Source organism: Melozone crissalis, unplaced genomic scaffold (assembly GCF_028551555.1).
Source record: "Melozone crissalis strain CALT ecotype California unplaced genomic scaffold, PUWL_Pcris_2 ptg000016l_1, whole genome shotgun sequence".
Classification (NCBI taxonomy): Eukaryota; Metazoa; Chordata; class Aves; order Passeriformes; family Passerellidae; genus Melozone; species Melozone crissalis.
Window position 1 is genome coordinate 56,001,596 of NW_026535794.1, and position 22,240 is coordinate 56,023,835.

Genomic DNA, 22,240 nt, shown 5'->3' on the forward strand with positions numbered 1-22,240 from the left:
GGTGCTGTCAATTCACCAGAGTTGTCCTCTGCAAAGGGGCTTCAGTCCCAACTATGAAAATCTTGGATAATTGGAATGTGAGCGGCTCCTGATACTTAGACAGAAAAGTTTGCTAAGTGTTGTCTAAAGAACAGCCATAACATTACAGGCCCTTGAATACTGTGTTGATGTTGCATATATATCTGCTATTTTTGTGTAGCCATTACTTGGCTTTGACCTACATGGTGTGAGACGTTATATTTCTAGCTATTGCAGCTAGAAATACAGCTGCAGGGCATGGCACAGAATCTCAAGGCTACCTGTAACTCTGGGTCAATACAGTTCTTGCACATTAGGTAGCTGCTCACATTTAAGAGCAAAGAGCATGGAGTTTTCCTGATTACCTGGGAAATTGTCTGAACATAATTATGGAATGGAGAAAGTAGATAAGAATTATTGCTGATCTTCTGTCTTTGTAACATCTAGACTGTGTGAAAAAAAGATATTAAGGACAGAAAAATCAGAAAAAAAATGCTGCTGGCTCCTGTCCATAGCAGCAGATATTGCTGCTTCCAACAGGATAGTTTTCATGATTTATTTGCTTGACCCATGGGATAACAGCTCTTCTGATTGGTTTCATCTTGTGTATTTAGTGTGTATTGCATCAAAAAGTAACCCTTAATCCATGTATTAAGTCCACTGGATAATTGCTCTGAAAGCTGGGAAAATATCAGAAAATTTTACCTAATTAAAATCAGTTGCTGACTTCAGAGACACCAGGACTACTCAGGACAGGTGTAAAAGCCTCATGTTATCTGATAAAATATATTTATGGGAAGCATTACATTTTTGCATTTGGAATGACCCTAATGTTTGTGCTTATTTCCGCTTTGAACTTTTATTTAGGTTTTCAGGCTTATTCCCAAACTGTGGTTATGCAAAGGTAAAATGATAGCAGACCACCTTTATTTTTCAGAATTCTGACATGCTGGGCAATAAGCCTATGAATTTATTTTCCTTCTCATTGTTTTTTCAGGGTCTAAATCACAAAACTGCTTGTGTAACGCCATTATCGGTGGGCTGACCAGCAACCTCAAGGAAAGGCCAAAGCGGACCATTATCAATGACCCAAGGCCTCCTGAAGAAATTTTAGCAGATGAACTACTGCCAGTGGACAACCCTGAGGCATTGGTGAAAGCATCTTTCAGGTGTGACTGACATGAATTTACTTCATTTATCTTTGAGAGGCTATCTGTTTAAGATTAAATCTGTGCTGTGGGTTTGGTGACAGAAATTGATACCGAAAGATTCTGTAATGCTGTATATCTTCATACTGAAAAAGTGTAAAAATAAATCCATAATTAATAGTGACTGGATTGGCCTTTAATTTCCTACACTTCATTAGCCTGCCCAAAAGATTATTTACTAGGCAGAAAGTCTGTAACTTGTCAAAAAATCAACAAAGACAGCTCGTTATATGATGATGTCTTTGAAGATTGATATTGTTTCGTTTGCAAGGGATTAAATGATGAAAAATTGCACTGTAGGTCAGATGATGAGCTTCATTGATGCAAGGGTGAGTTACATCTTTTCCTATTGATGTAATGTCTTGAGAACTGCCTAGCATTAATATATGAAGGGGAAAAACTCTGACCAGGGTCTTGCAAAAAAGTGATTTCTGCTGTTGCAGAGTGATATATCTATATATAGATAGATATCTATATATTCTTGTGTTACCCACTCTTTTATTTAATGCTGTCAATGTACAGTTACCATTTTTTTCTTGGGAACATGTTTTCTGAAAAATTGTCTCTCAAAGTGAGGTAGAGAATCCATAGGGCATACAATGGATTTTTGACTGAAATTTGAAAATTGGTGTGAAATTGGTGTGCCCAGTAAAAGCAAAGTGAGTGGCAGAATTGATTTTTCAAAATGTTTTTTCAGATTATTTTTTCGTTGTTCAAAATTTGTGCTCTGCTTTTCTTTTGTATTAAACATACCTGTGTTTAAAATAATGTTCCTTGATTTGGATAAATTTCTCTGACTGCAGTGATTTTGATTATACCGGAGTCTGTGAAACTTATTTCACTCTTCATATGATTATTTTGAAGGTACTTGATTGAGTCTTTAAATTAGTTAGTTATTTCAGGTATTTGTTCATGCTGATTGATATTTAAAAGCATAATAATATAAAGTGAGTTTATGCCAGTCTATATTAATAACCCTGTAATTTCACAGTGGATTTTCATTCTTTAATATTCACATTTAAATGATACAGGACAAGGATTTCCGAACCTTACCATCCTTCTATGATGGCCTATGGTATTTAATGACTTAAAAGTTTTGTACCTCTGATATTTAAAATCTATAATTTCAAGAGATCTAAATATTTGTCAGCTTTTACTTTGGATAACAATATATGGGTAGCAGCATTCCTTACATTGCTATTGTCAAGATAATTTGAAACATTTAATGCAGCAAAATAGTGTGACGGCATTCTGAATAGTATAGCATAATAAGGATTTTTGGAGTTGGAAAATGTAATCTAACAAAACAGTTTTGCTAGTACAGTTTAAAAGGCTTTGTAAACATCACAGAATCTTTGTATTGTATCAATATAGGTATTACTGTGTAATGTGGCATTTTGGGGAACTTTAGAGATGGAAACCCAAACAAACTGTTGGTACAAAATAAATAGTAAATGCCTAGTTTTCCAAAGAATGTGTGCTTAATAGTTTTGTGGAGGAGTGGAAGATAAGAGAGTTGTCTTGGTTTGTAAAAAAGGCGTTGTCCAAGGAAAGCAGGAACCTCCCTTGGAATGGAAAATATCACCCCCTTCCATTCAAATTAATATAACTTTGAAATCAAGGGCCTTTCAGGCAAAGATTTGGGAAAAGGAATAACAGTTCTTTACTAATATGTAATAACAGGGCAAACAAACAACAACAATGGCAGCAAGAACTAACAAAAACAGAAACCCAAATAAAAATCTTCTCTCAGCTGTCAAACATTTTCCGCTTTGTTGTGATCTGGTTTAAACTCAGAAAAGCAAAGAAAACACTGTGTATAAACCAAATAAATAAACCTCTGTGTATAAACCAGAAAGAACTTGGAAGGTTCAAAATATACCCAAAAATGAGATTAAAGCCAAATGTTAGTTAGATGCTGCTACCAAAAAAAATTTACATATTTTATTTAATAGTTCAAAAGGCAAAGAGAAAGAAAGGGAAAAGAAAGAAAGAGATAGAGAAAGAAGTGTGCATTGGGACCAGGGAGATGGGGAGAGCAACAGGCTTAGGTAGAAGCATATCACCCATCCAAGGGTCCCTACATTGTTCCCCTCTGTTATAGATATATATTATATTATTAACTTTTTGCAAATATTAAAATAGATGCTATATGTATAATGTTCAAGTAACTTTGCTATAAAAATATAGTCTTTATTTCTGTTAGATATAGTAGTGAAATAGCTGATATAAGTATGCTTGTGTTAAAATGCCTGCTTGATTGGGGTAATATCCAATGAACATATGATGAGGACCCCTGCTCCTGATGTGCCAACTATCAGCACTCACCGTCTGAAGACAGTATGGACCAAAACCCAAAAACTAGAGGTGATGATAAGAATGGACTAAAACCACAAAGAAGAAATGTGCCTGCTCCAAAAAGGCAGACCTGAGGAGGGACCATACTAAACAGTATGTATTTATTCAGCGCTGTGAAAAACGCCATTCACTTGTGTTAAAATTTTAGGAGTTTAATAGTAATAAAATAGTAATAAAAATTAGAGCAATAAGAATTTGGACAATCAAAGTTAGGACAATAAAAGACAACAAAAAGCAAATAATTACGTCCAGGTGCTTTTTGCACTCTGCCACCAAAAGCAGGATTTGCTAACAAAGGATTAACCTTTAAAAAGCAATAGCCTGTTGCATATTCATATATCTCATACATATTCCAAACAAAGGTTGTTTTCTGCTTAATTTCTGCTCCCCCACCCCATCTTATAAATCAATTTCTTGGTTCTTCGAAGTCTGGGAGAAGTCTGGATTTTCCTGATAAGGAGGCAATCATTCTCCTCTTAGGATCTTGAAAAATGGGACAGAAAACCAGTAAGACGAGTACAGGAAAAAAAAAAAAAGAGGAGAAAAGACAGTAGTTGATAGGATAGTATGCAGTAGCTGATAGGAAAAACACGCCAACTATTGAAAAAGGAAAATTAACCTTAAAGTGGTAAGCTCAAACTTGTGATGTAAGATAGTTTTTCTAACTAGCTCAAGGAATGGATAAGATAATCAAGAAATTCTTTGCATGGAGATAACAACACCAGGACACCAAGATCCTAAGAGAAGAATGCCCAGATGCTCTTGGGCATTTTTATCCCTCAACCCAGCTGTGTTGTCCCACTCCAGATGCTCTTGGGCATATCCTCAATCCAGCAGAATTTTGCTCAACCCTGGATGCTCTTCAACATATTAATCCCTCAACCCAGCAGGTTTAATCCTGGATGCTCTCAGGCATTCCCATCCCTCAACCCATCAGAATTTTTAGGGGTCCCTCCCTTTTGTCCTACTTTCCCAGTGGATTGGGCTAGGAAACTCTTCTGCTCCCTTCCTCCGAGGGGTCCAACTCCTGGGACTCAGTCCCAGCTATCCTGGGAGATTCTCTCACTCCTTTTATCTCTCACTTTGTCTCTTTACTGGCTGTTTTTCTCTTGAAAAGACCGAAACACAATATGGGAGACTCCTGCACTCACTTAGGAGGTCTGGAATGAGAGGTCTAGTCACCTCTCATTCACACACATACTCATCCCCCTGCTCTGTACCTGCCCCCTGAAAAAGAACTTACCAATCCTTTTTTCTTTTCTGGGTTTTAATGCACACTACAAGTCTTACTGCAGTTTTAGGGAGTCTTTTCCCTTTTCTTTGTTTTATTGTCTCTTTTTGTCCACTGGTTGGAACCTGCATCTGCCCAATCATGCCAGAAGAAAGAGAGTGAGGCTGCCAAACTTGGCAAGGTGCGGCTTCCTCACTTGGAATCCTCTGAGGCCCCGACAACGAGGTGTTAATTTCTGGGTTTCAGCACAAAATTATGAAAAATGCAAATCACTTGTGTTAAAATTTTAGACATTTAATAGTAATAAAATATTACTATTATATAAAAATAGTAATAAAAATAGAAAAATAGTTATACTAATTAATATAAAAATAAAAAATAGTAATACAAATTATAAAAATAGTAATACAAATTAGAGCAATAAGAATTTGGACAATCTGATTTAGGATATTAAAGGACAACAGAAAAGCAAAGAATTATGAACGTTGGGATGCTTTCCTCAAAAAAGCATGTCCGCTAACAAGGGATTAACCCTTAAAAGCAATAGCCTGTTGCATATTCATATATCTCATACATGATACAAACATTTCTTTCAAACTACGGATTTTTGTGTTTATTGTCAACTTCCCCGCCCTTCATCTTGTAAATCATGGTTTGGCTTTGTGGAGTCTGTAAGGAGGTAGAAGGAGCCTGGTTCTTCCCAATAAGGAGGCAATAATTCTTCTCTTTGGTATTTTAGTGCCTTGTTGCTGTTATATCTATGCAAAGAATTCCTTGATTATCTTATCCGTTCCTTGAGCTAGTTAGAAAAAGTATCTTACATCACATAGTTTTTTTTTTTAATATTATGTTGTAGCCTAAAACTGTATTTAACACACTCCTTAAAAGGATTAATATACCATAACTTTCTAACACAACACACATAATATCCATTTTAATATTAGCGAAAAGCCAATCATATATACGCATTTTTCAAAACATCTTATGTTTTGCTAAGGTCTATAGTGTAACACGTTCATCACACCACTATGTCCATAAGTGATACATAGATATCATATTCATTACACTACTATTTCTATTAGCGATTGCATACTTAATCTGATAGATTATGTTGTATTAACAAGCAGCTAAAAGGAGTTATAATTCATACTGTATCTAAATAGTTGTGATCAATAACAACATGCAAAAGCCAATACTTAAATGTGAATGCCAATATTATATGGTCATTTTTACCTTACTGCATCTGATTCACTGTTGTTAAAGCAGAATATAAATCCTGTCATGCACAGTGTCTTGGGGTGATTTTATGATGATATTTTATTCCCTAATCATCTGCTTTATGCCCAGAAATGTCTGCTGTAGCTTGAAGATAGACTCGGGGGTAGGGAGCCCTGGGGGCTCTGGCAGGGCTTTTGTTCAAAGCATCCTTCTCCAGGGTGCTCTGGTCAACCAGGATGTTGCATTGTTCCTTTCATTGGATTAGCTTTTCTTGGTAGCTTGAAGCAAGAAGTTTTCCTTTTTTTCCTTCCCCAAGCCTGGAGGCTGTAGAGGCTGTACCAGGAATCCTCTCTGCTTGCTTTTTTTTTTTTTCATTGGGCCAGGGAGCTGGCGAGGTGCTGTCATGAATCTGAGACCTTGGAGAAGCTGAACCAATATAAGAAAGAACATGAAAACCCACCAGCTTCCCTGGCTTTGAGGAGACTAACGCCAAAAAGGTTCCCATCTATTCTGGCTGAGAAGCTGCAGGAACTCCTGTTCCTCCCCTTCCCTCAGACAAATGGGGCAGCTGCCATGTCTGCCTCCTGGCCACGTGGTGTTCTGGTGTGGGAGGGTGGGGTTAAGATTTGAAATTTCAATATCCAGCATTTATTCAATCCTTTTCTGTGCTTTGTAGACAACTTTTTTTTTTTTTTTTTTGTTAATAAACAGCTTGATTTTGTGAGAAATTACTGCTCACTTTTAAAATTTTAAAGGTTTATTAAACCTTAACAAAAAAATTCAACAAGAGACTGAATAAGGAAAAATTACAGCGCTGGAAGCCCTCCCTGTGACTACCAGCCAGATGGCTCATTCACAAAGTGTCTGCTCCCCCTTTTATACATTTGGTGTTGCATCAGGTAACCCTAGCCCCTCCTAAAATCTGTCAGTTAACTCTTCACCACTGTCCATTGTGGAGACTGCTCTCTTGCAACTTGATTGGAGGTCAGGCGTTCCCATGCCATGCTTCTTAACAAGCCTGCCCTCCCCCCAAATGCCCCAACCACTAAAGCTATTATGAGGAAAGAGAGCCCTGGGGCACATCTTACAATAACATCACTACACATCTTAACATACACATAATATCTATCTCTTACTTGTGAGAGCCAACTATGATATTACTTATTTATAACACACACAGTCAAGAAAATGTCTCTCCAAAGTCAAAATGAGTCACACTTCCTTCTGATTTCCTATCTTTTAAATGGCTACACATAAGCAGCATGAAATTCATGTTGCCACATCTTGTATTAGATCTTGTTTTCTACTGTACAATTATCTTCTGTAGCTTGGAAATTTAAGAAGAGATCAATATTTGATTTTGTCAACATCTAGATATGAGCTGGAAATGCATTTAAACATAAAAGAAGGAATGTGGTTATTTCAATGCTTTCATGTTTAGCTTTCCTGCATTAATAATCCATTGTAATCCAGATGTAAAGCAAAAAAAAAAATCAAACAAAATCAGTCTTCTCTTTACATCTGAAATACATGTGGTGCATGATCGTTTAATAATTTAGAAGTGTTCTGATGGTCTTTATTTTTCTTGTATAACTATTTTACTATCTTTTTTCTGAAAGAGATTGTCATATATATTTGTTTGCAGTAATGCACTGAATTAGCAGTGCACGAGTAATTTTGTGTCCTGACTGATTATACAACTGCAGTGCTTAAAGTACAGATTTTAAAATCCCTTCTCACTGGCATTTAGTCTGTTTGTCTGTTAAAGACAGCAAAAGTCCAAGTTTGAATTATATTTGAAAATACAGAGGAATTGTAGTGGTTTATCCCTTTTTTTACAAGGGAAAAATGTAATTGGAGACATGGAAGTGATTAGCTTCTTAATCCACTCTTAATGTAACCAATCTGACACATCATTTCCTTTGCACAAACATACAAGTTCACCACTACAGACGCCATAATCATTATATATTTTAGCAGCTGCACAAGGCTGTGAACTGATGCCCAGGAATATTCATATGGACTTCTGAGGGCTGTGTGATCTGGATGTTGGCTAGAGGTGTCAGTACGTATCAACTTTGAAGTCTGTAACTCTCCTCCTAAATCTGCATTTTGATCTGCTAGATCCCTGCGATGAGCAATGGTGCAATATCAATAAGAATTTACAATGGTAATTAATGAACTCTTAAGAAGGCTCTATAACAACTTCATAGGCTGCTTTAACTTCTGCGTGCTAGTCCTTGCAAGCACTCCCCAAGCAGGCATTTTGATAATGCTCAGTTGGCACTCACCAGGGAGAGCATAGAAACAAAAAACACTTTGGGGTGCCGTTCTGCAAACGTCACCTAAAAGTTTGTGCAAGCTCTTTATGTTAGACAGCACAAGACAAAATGCTGCTTTTGTCACCAGACTAGTGCCTGGATGATTCAAGTGTTCACAAGTGGGTGGCAGTGCTTCAGCTGAAAATTTCACGAGCCCAGATGTAATGATTTCTCCTAGACTTGTTTTAATGTGTAGGAGAGATTCAGCGTTATTTTCAGTCTGGAGAACTGGAAATCTGCATTAAAATGCATAAGACTGTGGTGGTGCTCATGGGATATAATGACTGTGCTGAATCTTGTGACAGGCACGAGCTGACTGAGACATCCAGGGCAGAATGAATATGCTGATCTGTAAAAAACCCAGACAGTTATTAGGGAAGCCTCCCTGTCCTTGATCCAGGGCCTGCACTGAAAGGTAAAATAGATCTGGAATCTTGGAGAAGTTCAGTTGGCTTTGTCTAGCACTTGGGGCCTTGAAGTAGCAATGTTAATGACAAATCAGGGTAGCAGGCAGCAGGTGAGGCAAAGACTCATAACAGACATTGGTATTCCTATACAGCTGTGCTGTACCAGGAGTGATGCATATTGTCTGTTACCAAGGCCATAAGAACAGAGAACCAGAAAGGCATATTCAGTTACTTCAAGATCAGACTGGTTTTCGGCTCAAGGCCTGCATGCGTTCTTAATTTCTGTTACCTTTCAAAATACTTCCACTTTTTAACTTAAGGTTTGTAATACCCTCGCTTACCTTAATGGTTGCTTTTCTTGTGTCAGCTGCAAAGTTCATCTTTCCAAGGACAGTTTGTTTTGCTTTTCTTATCATCTTCAGTTCTTCTCTGTGGTTTTAAATCTCATTGGCAGCTAATCTTTCTGTTATTTTTTATTTGGTTGTGGGTGATGTAAAGTCTTGCTCCTGCCGGCTTCTGGACACTTGGTGTACAGCATAGAGGTGATACTGCAGTGCTCCGAAAATAATTCACTCATAACACCATGTGTTTGGAGTCAGCCCATGAGCCTCAGACATGTGGCTAGACCAATGTATGCAGCATGAGCAAAAACCAGGGGGCTTGTAGCCACCATGCTGCTAAAGCATGACCTCATTGTCATTGCTGAAATTTGCTGGGATAAATCCTGTGATTGGAGCATGGCTGCAGGATATTTAAAAGGGACTGGAGAGGAAGGAGGGGCAAAGGGACTACCATCTATATCAAGAGATGGATGGAATGTGAAGAGCTCTCTCTGGGGAACAGCTATGAGCTGGTCTAAAGCATATGGGTAAAAATCAGAGACTGAGTCAACAAAGGGAACATTGTGGTTGGTGTCCACTGCAGCCCACCTCATCACAGGGATCCTATTGATGGAGCCTTCTTGCTCCAGCTGCAGGAGGCATCATGCCTGCAGGGTGTCATCCTTCTGAGGGACTTCAACCACTCTGATATCTACTGGAAAAGTACCACAGGAGATTCCTGGAATGCATGGAGGATAACTTCTTAAGTCAGGTAATAACCAGTCCTACCAGACCAATTGTGATACTGTACCTGATGGCCATCAATGCCAGTGAGTTATTGGGGGTGTCAAGATTGGAGTCACTAGACTACAGTGATCGTGTACTTGTGGAGTTGCAGTCTTGATATTGCCTTTTTCCCAACCTGGAAAATGAAACTCAAGTTAATTTTAGTAAGGAGATAATATAAGAGTGGATCTTTATTTGAAGACATTCAGGGACAGTTATGGAAAGATGTCCACAAAAGCCCACCCCTGTCAGGGGTGAATACATTTTCATAGGTTTTAGGATATTTGGATAGGTTTTAGGTTAATTAGGTTTTGGGATAAGTTTAGCATAATTGATAAAAAGTACCAATTAGGAGGACAAGTGGTGATGCAATTTCCCCCCAGGTGAAGGCTCTTCTCTGGAGTCCCTCCATCAGCATTAGCTGTGCTCTGCCTATGAAATATATCTCAAAGAGTTGTTCTCAACCTTGGTTCCCAGGAAAAACCAAGATAGCACTTGGGCCCTGCACCTCCCAGGGCTTGGAGCTCTGGAATATGTTTTGTCTTTTTGCTTAAGGAAAGGCTGTAGTAAAGTACTGGGAAATCTAGCCACTAATACAATAGGCTACAGACCAACAAATATATGTGTGAAGAAAACAGAGAACATATAAAAGAAAAAAAAGAAAGGCAAAACCCAAACCAAAGAGTTAAGTTAGGCAAAGAGTTAAGTCAGGACCCTGGAATTTAGGAAAGCAAATTTACAGGTCTTCAAGGAGTTAGTCAATATGACCACCTGGGAAACCACCCTCAGAGAAAAGGGAGCAAAACAGAATTGGCAGATCTTTCAAGGATGCCTTTCATAGAACTCAAGAGCTCTTCATCACCAGGTGGAAAAAGTAGGGCAGGGAAGGCAAAAGACCAGCATGGCTGAGTCAGGACCTGCTGGTCAAACTAAACAGCAAGAAGTATATGCACAGGCAGGGAAAGCAAGGACAGATATCCTGGGAAGAGTACAGGGATACAGCCCACTTTTGTAAGGATGATGTGAGGAAGGCCAAAGGTGAAACTGGACCTTAATTTTCCCAGGAAAAGAATAACAAGAAGAGCTTCTACAGGCACGACAGCCAGAAAAGGAAGATAAGAGAAGGTAAGCAAGGTTGGCAAACTGGTAACGGTGGACAAAGTAAAGGCTGAGGCATTCAAAAACTTTATTGTCTCAGACTTCAATGGCAACCTCTCCTCCCACATCTCTTGTGTGGATGAACTATTAGATGGGGACTGGGGAAGGAAAACATTTCCCACTCTAAGTAAAGATCTGGTTCATGACCACCTGAGGAACCTGATTCTATTTAAGTCCATGGGACCTAGTGAGATGCACTGCAAGAATTGTCTGATGTATTTGCCAAGCCAACTCTCTATGATATTCAAGAAGTTGTGGTGGTCAGATGAAGACCTTGGTGAAATACATTGTACCCATCTGAAAAAAGGGTAGAAAGAAGGATCCTGGGAACTCTCAGCCTGTCAATTTCACCTCTGTGCTTGGGAAGATAATGGAACAGATCCTCCTAGAAGCCATGCTAAGGCACGTGAAAGGGAGGTGAGTTGAGACAACCAGCACAGTTTCACCAAAGTAAGGTCCTGCCTGATCTGGAGACCTTAATGACCTTCTATGACGGAATGATTACATCAGTGGGCAAGTGAAGGGATCTAATCTGGATTTAGGAAAAATCTATCTGGATTTTTTTAAGGCCTTTGACATCGTTCCCCACAGCATCCTCTCGCTAAATTGGAGAGAGATGGATTTGATCAGGGGACTGTTCACTGGAGGAGGAATTGGTTTGACATCACATCCACAGGGTAATGAACAGCTTGGGGACCCAATATGGGCCCCTGAGGGAGCTGTCCATATTGGGGCCAGTGCTACTTAATGTCTTTATTGGAGTCAGAGACAAAGGGATTGAGTGCACTCTCAGTGAATTTGCAGATGACACCAGATCAAGTGTTTGGCTCATCTAAAGTACCTGAGGTACCTGGACAAGTTTGAGAAATGGGCCCATGGGAACCTCATGAGGTTCAACAAGCTCAAATTCCAGGTTCTGCACCTGTCTCAGGGCAACTCCCAGTACAATACCAGCTGGAGGATGAAGAAATTGAGAGCAGCCTTGCAGAGAAGGACTTGGGAAAGTTCTGGTGGATAACAGCCTAAAGATGAGCCAACAGAGTGTGCTCCACAGCCCAGAAAACTATGTCCTGGTCTGAATCCAAAGACCAAGGCCAAAAGGGAGATGGTTCCATTCCCTACTCCACTTTCATGAGACCCCGCTTGGAATACTGTGTCCAGTTCTAGAGTTCTCAAACACAAGAAATAATAGATCTGTTGGAGCCATTCACGGAAGTAACCTTTTAAGAGAAGCTGCTTGCAGTTTCTTCCATGTCTGACAAAAAACTAATCAGTAATTAGCTTTGAGAATTGACAATCTGTTAAACCACTGAAAAAGCTGGACACGCCTCTATGAATACACATGTTAAAGACCAAAAAAACCCTGGGAAGCCCTCTTTTCCTTCTACCCTTGATAATAAGGGCAGAATAAGCAGGTAGATCAGGCTGCAAAGATAGAGGTGTCGAAGATAGATTTAGATTGGCCAACACTGAACACACCACATTAATTGGTGCGTGTGCTGGGAAATCTCAAATTAGTGAACCAAAACCACTATAAAGGTGCTTTCTACATCTCTTGTCATCTGATATTTTTGAAAAGGGATTTGAATGTGAGGAAGAGGACTAGAAGCAACAAGTATGTGTAAACTTTGTATAGGTTATTTCAATACCATAGTTTTTGAACAGGACAAGATGGTATGTCAAACCAGGGCAGATAAAATGTCCATACAGCAAACTTCCTAATTTGTTGTTACTTTCTGTACAAACAAACCAGTACTTTATAATGCACTAACACTACTCAAATTGATGAATGTTGAAACCCTGTAGTATAGAGGCAGCAGTTTTGGAATTACCATATTTGCAAATGAATATTGGCAAGTGCTGCAAAAGAAAAAAAAAACACAGAGAAAATGAAGGATGTGACTGATGCATGGTTATCTCAGTATTCTGCAGAGCAGGGTAGACTGTGACTTCTGAGACCGGAGGGACTGTTTACTAATGGGAAAGTGTATGAATATTTAAAATTATTTTTCATGTGTCTCAGGTTACACAGTTAAGTATACACAGTTATACATGCAAAGGCATGCTTAAAGCAGCGTAATTCCTCTGGGAATGTCCACCCAAGGAGACCTGTGGATGTGCAGAGCCCTGAGGTGTCAAGGGTTTTGTGGAGCGGTAGGGCTGCAAGGCAGCAGGAGCATTTCTTTCCTGCAGCATGATGCAGAGGCTGCATGCTCTAATTCCAGAAACATAATACCAAATTATAGACTTTTGCAGGTAGCAAATCTGTCCTAAGCAGTATTCTGCTCGTTGTCTGTAGGAGAATAGATTATAGGACATTAGGAATGAGGCTGCACTGAGCCTCATCCTTAATGGGGTGCAGCTGTGTAAGGCAGGTGAACAGCGTTGGAGAAAAAGATGCATGGAATGCTGAGGTGCATTGACCAAACACAAAAGAGTAAAAGGGTACACAGGTGTTATGCACATGAGAAGCAGGGTTTAAAAGGTTGTACTGGGCAATACTGAAGTGCTGATGCTTGAAGCTATTCTCGGTGTCAGTTGTGTGTCCTCCATCAATTGCACTTTCAGGCAATAAAGGGGCAAAGGAACAGATCTTCACAACCATACATGCTCAGTGGCTTTTCCTTATGAGCAATGAAAGGATGCACCTTAGTATTTCTAAGGTTTTCTATTTGTGTGGGTTTCTATCCAACTTGTAATTTCAGTCATGCTAAAGGATCTTTTTAACTTCTCTGGGAATGTAAAGGCATTTACCTGGGCACATATTGCACACCTTGGAACATGGTGCTTGGTGCAAGAGTGAAAGACCTGTGATATAAATGAGCATCAGACCGGCAGATTTACAGATGAGGGATATTTTGGAGTTGCATTTATGACTGGATTGCTCTAAAATTTAGAGCTCATGTTTAAAACTGGAAATAATGATTACAGTGTAAAACAATTGCAATTACAAAAATGAAGGCTCTTGCCCAACTGGCTTACCAATGACAGAGTTCTATGGTGAAGTTTTTAAAGTTATTAGAAATGCCTCTGCCCAAATTAAGGCGTAAATGAAACCATATGCCAAAGTCAATAGTACGGGTTTTATTTGAGTAGGTGTTATACTTGTTTTCTCATGTTCAGACATGTTTCCTCAGCTATGAAATAAATAACTGATCATTTAAAAGCAAGACATGCACATGTGTTTTATAATCTGAGATGTGCAGTTACAGGACAGGAAGTTCCATACTGCTGGGTAGCAGTATACGGACAAAATACAGCATATATTTGCAGTAATTGTTGGTTCTATGCCTCATGGGAGTCCAGTTTGGCTAGCTCTGGACCCCATCAGTGCCAACAAGGACAAAAGCAAAAGACGAGAAGCACTCTTTCTCCTTGGGAACAAAAGTCCCACAGTTTTATTGTGGAACCTCTCCAGGGACATCCAGGAAAAGAAAGTGAAAAAATGGCTCATGGGAGGAGACTTTAAACCTGGGGAAGGGGGGCAGAGAAGAGGGACCACGGCCAATGGGATACAACTGATGGGAGGGGTGAGGGGAGGAAGTTACCTGGGTGAAGATCACCACCACAAGACTCGAAAGAGAGGGGAGAGAATGGAACAAACCATGTGCTACAAACAAACTTATTCAGTGCAAAATACCAAACCACCCAGTGCAAAATAATAACTAAAGAAACTACTCAGTGCAATGCAACAAGTAACAGTTCAGCTAACTGTATGACTAGAAAACATCCTTTCAACAAGTACAGTCTGGGATTCAGAAAGGAAAAAAAGACTGTCAGTGCAGGGTGAAGCATTTTCAATGTAAAATTATGCACAAATGGTTTTCCTTTCATGGCAGGGCTACAGGAATATAAAGGTGTACTTGAAGAGCTCTGTAGGCATTTACTATTTTCCTGATAATTTATTCTGGAAAAACAAACAAAACCCAATTAAGCCAAAACATCATCTAAGAGGATCCTATAATAGACTAATAGACTTATCTTTATCAAGTGTGTATAAGTGAAGAAAGGACTGTTTCATCTCAAAGGAAGCTTCAGATGTTTTTAAACACTTAATATAAGTGGCAGTTCTTGCCTTTGAAGAGAATGTTCCAATTTCAGATGTCAAGTCCTCTTCTATTTTCTTCTTTCTCACACAGTAAATTCACTGCATCATGTAAGTCTTACTCTCATGTTTGTCTATGCTTTGGACAGACAATGCAGCATTCATCTTGGATGCACAAAATAAGTCTCATGTGTCATGCCTTTTTAGCACAGGTATTATCTCACAAATTCCATACTCTATATGTGCAGGTACCATGGGAATCGTATGTATAGCTAGGGTTTGACTACTTCATGTTGACAGTGAGACAGTATTAAAAGAAAGCTGTAATGAAAACTTCTCTAATAAGTTACTTCACATGGTAATGCATTTCTGAACAAGTGAGTATTGGTAAGAAAGACAAGTAATTAGGACAGTGTATAACAAAAGTCCCTGTATGGGACTTTGTTGCACATATGCCTGTTAGCAGCCACACATCAGGTAATCCCAGCAGAGCATGAACTTACACAGTCGATTTTTATACTTTTTTTAACCCACAAAAACTTGGTTTTGTTATTTCATCAAGATTTTGATACTTTTAGAACTTAGGATCTCTAAATTGCATAGGTTTTCGAGCTAACAAGAGCAAGTTTAATCTACAAATATTTACCTTCAACAACCTAGTTGTATTATCTACAACACATTTCACAATATTCAATTTAATTATGAAACATCTGTGATGGAGGCTGCATAAAATCTCACCTTAAAGACAGTTTTACAAAAACAGGACCAGTTTAGGAATACTAATGATGATATTTTGAACATGTCAATGATGTTTTGCTAACTGAAGGAGACATACAACACCATGTTGTGAAATATCATTCAAGAAGATATTTTTAAGTGTACAAAGGTGAAATAGTTCTGTACTCTCTGAGCAACCTCAAGTAGTGTCTGTGGGTGTGGTGTTTCACTCTGGCTGAAGATCAGGTGCCCATCAAAGCCATTTTAACATTCCCCCCCTCAATGGAGCAGGAGAGAGACAATATAACAAAAGATTCATGAGCTGAGATAAAGATAGGGAGGGATCAGTCATTGATAGCTGTGATGAGCAAAACAGACCCAGCTGAACAAATTAATTTTATTTATTACCATTCAAAATCAGAGCATGAGAATAAGAAGAAAAACAAATCCTAAAACCAGCTTTCCCTCAGGCCTCCCTCCTTCCTGGTCTTGACTTTTGACTTTGTGCATAATTCTCTATGTCCTCCTCCACAGCACTGCACATGGGGAAAGTTTTGAGCAGCTTCTCAAAGAAGTTACCCCTATAGAACCCCCACTACGACAGCTTTGCCACATGAACTCAATAGAGTGGATCTAGTCAGTTTTTAAATATGTGTTAAAAGCAATCTTACCTCCTGTAAATGATAGGGAAGTTTATTTAGTTTGCCTAAAAGGTGAATACATAATGCAGTTAGTGGTAAAACATAAATGCAATATCGTTTCTTGGAAAATGCAGAATGAAAATACCTTTGCTGCTATTTCATTGCAAGTTCTTTTGACCTATGAATCAATCCCTTCAGACAGCTCTAGAGTAAGTAATTGGAATTAAGCTTTTTCACTTTTCCCTTAGTCCCATTTAGAGATAAAGGTAGTTTGCACACACACACACATACACACACACACACACACATATATATACATACACACACATATATATACATACACACACAAACATAGAAGTACAGTAAAATTTTATGAGTATGCTTCAACCTTGAGTCTGTTATAGATGAGTAATGAAATGGTTGGCTCTCATAATTAAGGGGTGAACATTATGTGTATGTTAAGAGAAGTTTTGTAGATGTATGGTTATGTTATTGTAATATGCCTTCCCCCTTGCATTGTTATGCCTTGGTAGTTGGGACTTTTGGGGAGGGTTGGCTTGTTACTATTCTAATTCCTTACCTCCAATCAAGATGTAAGAAAGTGATCTCCACCCTGGATGGCAAGGAAGGAGTAAACTGATAAAACTTTAGGAGGGGCTAGAAGTATAAAAGGCAGAGCATCCATTTTGTAGACAAGCGCATGGTGGTATAATCCGTGCTCGCCGCGCTGCAATTTTTCCTTGCTTAGTGCTTTTGTTGTATTTTTAATAAAGCTTTTATTAAAATCTTACAGGTTTAATACAGCTTTGAAATTTAAAAGTGAGCAGTCATTTCTCACAAGTTTATTAAAAAATTTTATCTCATTTTGGGAGCAAAGCTTGGGTCAAACAACATCTGTCTGGCCTTATATAATATTAGTTGAAAACAAAATGCTTTATATATTTATCCACTATAAGATGTGAGGGTTTAAAATCAGCCGCAGAGTACATGAACCAGAATGAGTGGAATTACAGTAAAGATGTTCTGTGGTAACTCTAGTAATATAGGAGATAGTTGTACCCATTTAGTAGTGCAGTTCTTCTTTCTTAACAAAGATGCTGTTGCCTCGTAATGAGAGGAACCCTAATTATATAATGGTCCAATATTTTGAAGCTTTTGGCATATGTCTGCTAGTGCAAATACTTAATTTACAAACAATACTTGGTGGGAGTGTGTTGGTACATCTGTGTGTAGTGGACAGCATTGGCAGCACCCTGCTTCTTTGACAGAGAATTAGGCTGTTTACCTTTACACCTGTTTTGTCTGAGACATTTTTAGAGGAAACACATTTCAAAGTGTAGTGCTGTGCTTGCATATGCTAGAGGTACACGTTATGGCTTTTCCTTCCTTTGTGGAGAGAAGCAGGTGGCAGTGCAAAGTACAGTGCATAGGGTAGGTGTGTAAGCAGGAGGTAATATGGCAACGGGCCTTCTGCTTGCATGCTCCACCCCAAAGCGTATTCCTGTTCCCTTGAGCTTCTGATGCACTGCTCCGTCAATATCCTTTGCTGCTGTCTCAGATCTCCTCTGTAAACCTCATGTCTCTCATTCATTCTCTTCCAGACTCCTTCACAGAGGGGAAATCTTCTCACCCTTCTCCTCCCAGAAGGCAGAAGGGGTGTGATAATATAGATGATAGTCACTAAATGTAGACTTGCCCTGGGAGTCATCATCTCACCTGCCTCTGCAACTCCATGTCTGGCATTCCCTTCTTCTTCCCCCCTTCCAGTCTCACACTTCTCATCTCAAAAATCTTGTCCTCTTGCAGCTCTAGCTTCTGGCACAGATTTCCAATACTTATCTAGCAGCTGTACTTATTAAAAAAATCATTAAGAGAAGACCCCAGTAGCTTAAAAGAGAGGACCAGGAAGAGAAAACGGACCACTGCAGACTTTCTCAGGGCCTTGTTTTTCATTTGAAAAAGACTGTGGTAATAGATGTGTCAGACTCTGAAGAGGAACATTGCTGCAATGGAAGAAGGTGCTTCCGAAGTAGGAGGCAACTAAAGCCTGCCTTGGCAGCAACTGGAGGGGGCTAAGGGAAAAGATTATGAGCAAAGGAGTATCTGTTATAAGGTGTATCTAAGTAAGGAGACCTCTGTGGCATTGTGTTTATCATAGGGTTGTGTTTATCACAGGACCTCTTACTCTTTTGTTTCCAGTCTTCATGCTTTTAGAGGACTAGGAAACCAGTGGTACTTTGGCTCATATTTTACATTTTGATTTCTTGTTTTTTCTTTCATATCGTCTGCCTAAAGAAAGTGAAGTCTAGGTTTAATCAAGGGCTGTTTTTCTCCTGGAGGCTGATGTAACTCTTCTTAAACACAGATGTTGTGGTTTAACTCTAGTCAACTATCAAGGGATACACAGCTGCTGACTCACACCCCCACTTGCAGGATCACAGAGAGAATTGTAAAGGTAATAGCTAGAAAACATGTTGGTTGAGACAAAGATAGATTAATAGGGAAAGCAAAAGCCATGCACACAAGTAAAGAAAAAACCAAAAGGATTAGTTCACTGCTTCCCATGGGCAGGCAGACATTTAGCTCTTTCCAGGAGCTAATGGTGTATAACCGTTACTTGGAAAGACAAATGCCATCACTCTAAACATTCCTCCTTCCTTCTTCCTTCCAACTTTATATACTGAGCATGATGTCATATGGTATTCAACATCCCTTTGGTCAGTTTGGGTCACCTGTCCTGGCTGTGTCATCTCCCAAACTGCCATGAACCCACAACTTCCTTGCCATCTCTATATTATCAACACTGTATTCAGCACCACTATGAAAACAATTAATTTTACCCCATCCAAAAACAGCACAAGAGACCAAAAGACTCAATTTTGTTGCAGCTTTTGCATTAGCATTCATGTGTCAAGGTTTGAAAATGTGTAACCACACGCTAGGCTCTAGGGTTTGACAGGAGAAAAAAGTTTGTCTGAAAACCAAGTTTCCTTTACAGTGCAGGAATCTATTTTCCTTTTGACTGTCGTGGGATCTGCAAAGCCAGAAACTTGCTGACTAGATTTCTTCATCCTTACACTGAAGACCTTATTTCAGGGAGCCTATTTGTGAAATGAGCACTACTGCTCACATAGGATGCTCAGAGAATGATGTTCTGTTCAGTAGAGGAGACAGGACCATCACTTCTGAGGCTCCTTGACCTATTGCTTTATTTGTAAAGAAGCACTTTCATTCCCATTTGCTATTTTCTTTGTGGAATTTATTTATTAAATGTGAAACAAGGGATGCTTTGTGGAAAACAGATTAACAAGGAATATATTTATCTTCCTATCATCCTTGAGAATCCATTTCTCTTAGTATTACAATTTGTTGTCTTCTCTGGCTGAAATATGGTATTATTATATTTATGATTAATATTTATGATATTATTAAGTGCTGAAATGATATACCCATTAAATAAAATTTACATTGAATGTCTTAATATCTGCTGTTTTTTACCCAGGAAAACCAGATGTACCTTCTTAAAAAACAGTATGGTTGCAGATAACTTCACTTATTCCTTAATAGAGTTAAGTAAGCTTTCAACCTAAAGTTTTGTCTAAGTTAATAGCACTTCTCTAAAATAAAATATTTTCATGTCAGCAAGAATTAACAGGAGATAAAGAACACTATGCCCAAATGAAATCATAAGGTTGGTTTTCAGGTAGGGATACTGAATCTGGTAAAATTAGAAACATTCCTGCATAACTGGGTTAGTATCTTTCTTATTACTTCTGCATCACCTGCTATGCCAATAGAATGGCAACAATAGGTATTTTCTGCCTGTGGGATATCAGTGCTGGAAGAATGGCTGGAGGAATCCTCAAACTTCTGGATCCGTTCCTGAGATCACTGTACAAAAAGCATTTTCCTAAATTTATCCTATTAAACCCAACAAGTCTGAGTTTTAAAAAACACCTTAAAAAACCACCTATCAGATGTGGTACCATCTGATAAATGTAATAGGGATTAAAATGTTAAACTTTACTCTCTTAGACACATTTTAATGACATTTCATTATTTGTAACAAGAGAACACACATCTTAAATTTGACCACTTGTAGTATCACAGGAAACTACCACAGTCACAGGTACTGCCTTTTTTGTGTCTTTCTGTGAGTTCATGATGATATAATACAACACAAATCTGTTTTATCTCAGTGGCATCTTCCCTAGCTAAAAGTAAACAACCAACATGTGATCTGAGGCACCACATGTTTGCTTGAGATTCCTCCAGAATTTACTGAAGCTAAGAGGACATTTGAAAGATCAGCTGATGTTTCTAGCTCTGAATTTCTACCCTAGCATTATTGGCATTTCAAGATGAAAAAAAGAAACACTTGATAAGCTGCCATGCGTAAAGAAATGTTTTCACAATTTCAAAATACAGGGACTGATCACAGGGCAGAGCAGAAATTTCAGTTAATGGGTAGGACTTTCTTTCTTACTTTTTAGCTATCTTGAGCTTCATAAAAGGACTGGAAAAGTAAATGATAGACTGAACCTCTTCCCATGTATTTTAAAGCAAAAGGACTACATAAGGAAAGTTGCAGTGCTGGGAACTGCTTGTGTGCATACCACGTGGCTGGTTCCCAGGGCTGCAACTTTTTTCTTATGTAGTCCTTTTGTTGTATTTTTGTTAAGGTTTAATAAACCTTTTTAAATTTTTAAAGTGAGCACTTGTTTCTCACAATGGGGGTTTGTGCCCGGGATATAAAGCCTTTACGCCTGTGGCCCAGGACATTTCAGTAGAATGGTGCCACTGCTGATTTTAGCAGCTGTGCCCAGAGGAGCTAGCCAGAACTTCAAGCTGCAGAAACTCCCCTGTGATATACATCAGCGCAGAGCCGCAAGAACATAAAAACACCTAGTGAGTGGCTTAGCAGCTGCTTCCACTGGTGTTCTGAAAATATGATTTGCTTTTACTTTCCAAGAAGAATGCAAAGCTTCTTCTATCTTTTTTCCTCTTTCTTTCTTTCTTTCTTTCTTTCTTTCTTTCTTTCTTTCTTTCTTTCTTTCTTTCTTTCTTTCTTTCTTTCTTTCTTGTCTCCTTTTAACTAATCAAGGAGACAAGTTCTGTGGAAGAAACTAGTAGTTATCTCAAAGTACCCCATTTTAGTTAAAAGGTAAGAGGTACCCCTTGACAAAACACAACAGTGTAGGTGTGAAAGGGGTAGAGAATACCATGACCTATTTATTTACTCTTTGACCAGTGCATTTGTAGGGATTTCTTGTTCACTGTCACATATTTAGATGTTGTACATCACTGGTCAGTTTTGTGTGCAGATCCAGTTGTGACCGATGTTGTGGAATGGGTTGGGAAGCATCTGCATTGGCATTCCTCTTTCATTGGTGTGTTTGGGATCACTTCATTTGCAAACTTGCAGGGCTTTCCAAGGAAAACAGTTTCCAGGTGCCTTGTAGAGATTTTGAACAGGCGTGCTGTTGGCATTACTAAGACATAGTATTGGAGCCAAGCTGTTTTCTCTGTGTGGGGGGTTTGAAGAACTGCCTGATTATGTTGAATAGATTGGGCAGTTCAAAGACTAGTTTGATGAGAATTTTTATGTTGAGTTTCTAAGTGCTGTTCATTATATCAAAAATCCTCTTAAATTTTACCTAGTGAGGGAGGAGGGATGGCTTCTTGTTTGAGTGGCTGAGAGAAGGAGACTTAGGTTTAGTTTTTGTGTTGCCCTCTCCCGAGAGGATGCAGTGAGTCTGTACATGGCCTTAGGGGAGTGGAGGTACAAGGTAAGACGTGTTGATGTGTGCCA

At 38.9% G+C, this 22,240-nt stretch overlaps 1 protein-coding gene across 1 annotated transcript in view; it reads left to right on the forward strand.

Annotated features, from left to right (window-relative positions):
* Window positions 1-22,240, forward strand: part of PDE1C (phosphodiesterase 1C) — a 208,632-nt gene that overhangs the window by 25,429 nt on the left and 160,963 nt on the right. The window contains exon 2 of the mRNA XM_054274074.1: window positions 1,016-1,187. Within this exon, the coding sequence (XP_054130049.1) occupies window positions 1,016-1,187 (172 nt within the window). The remainder of the gene's footprint in view (window positions 1-1,015; window positions 1,188-22,240) is intronic.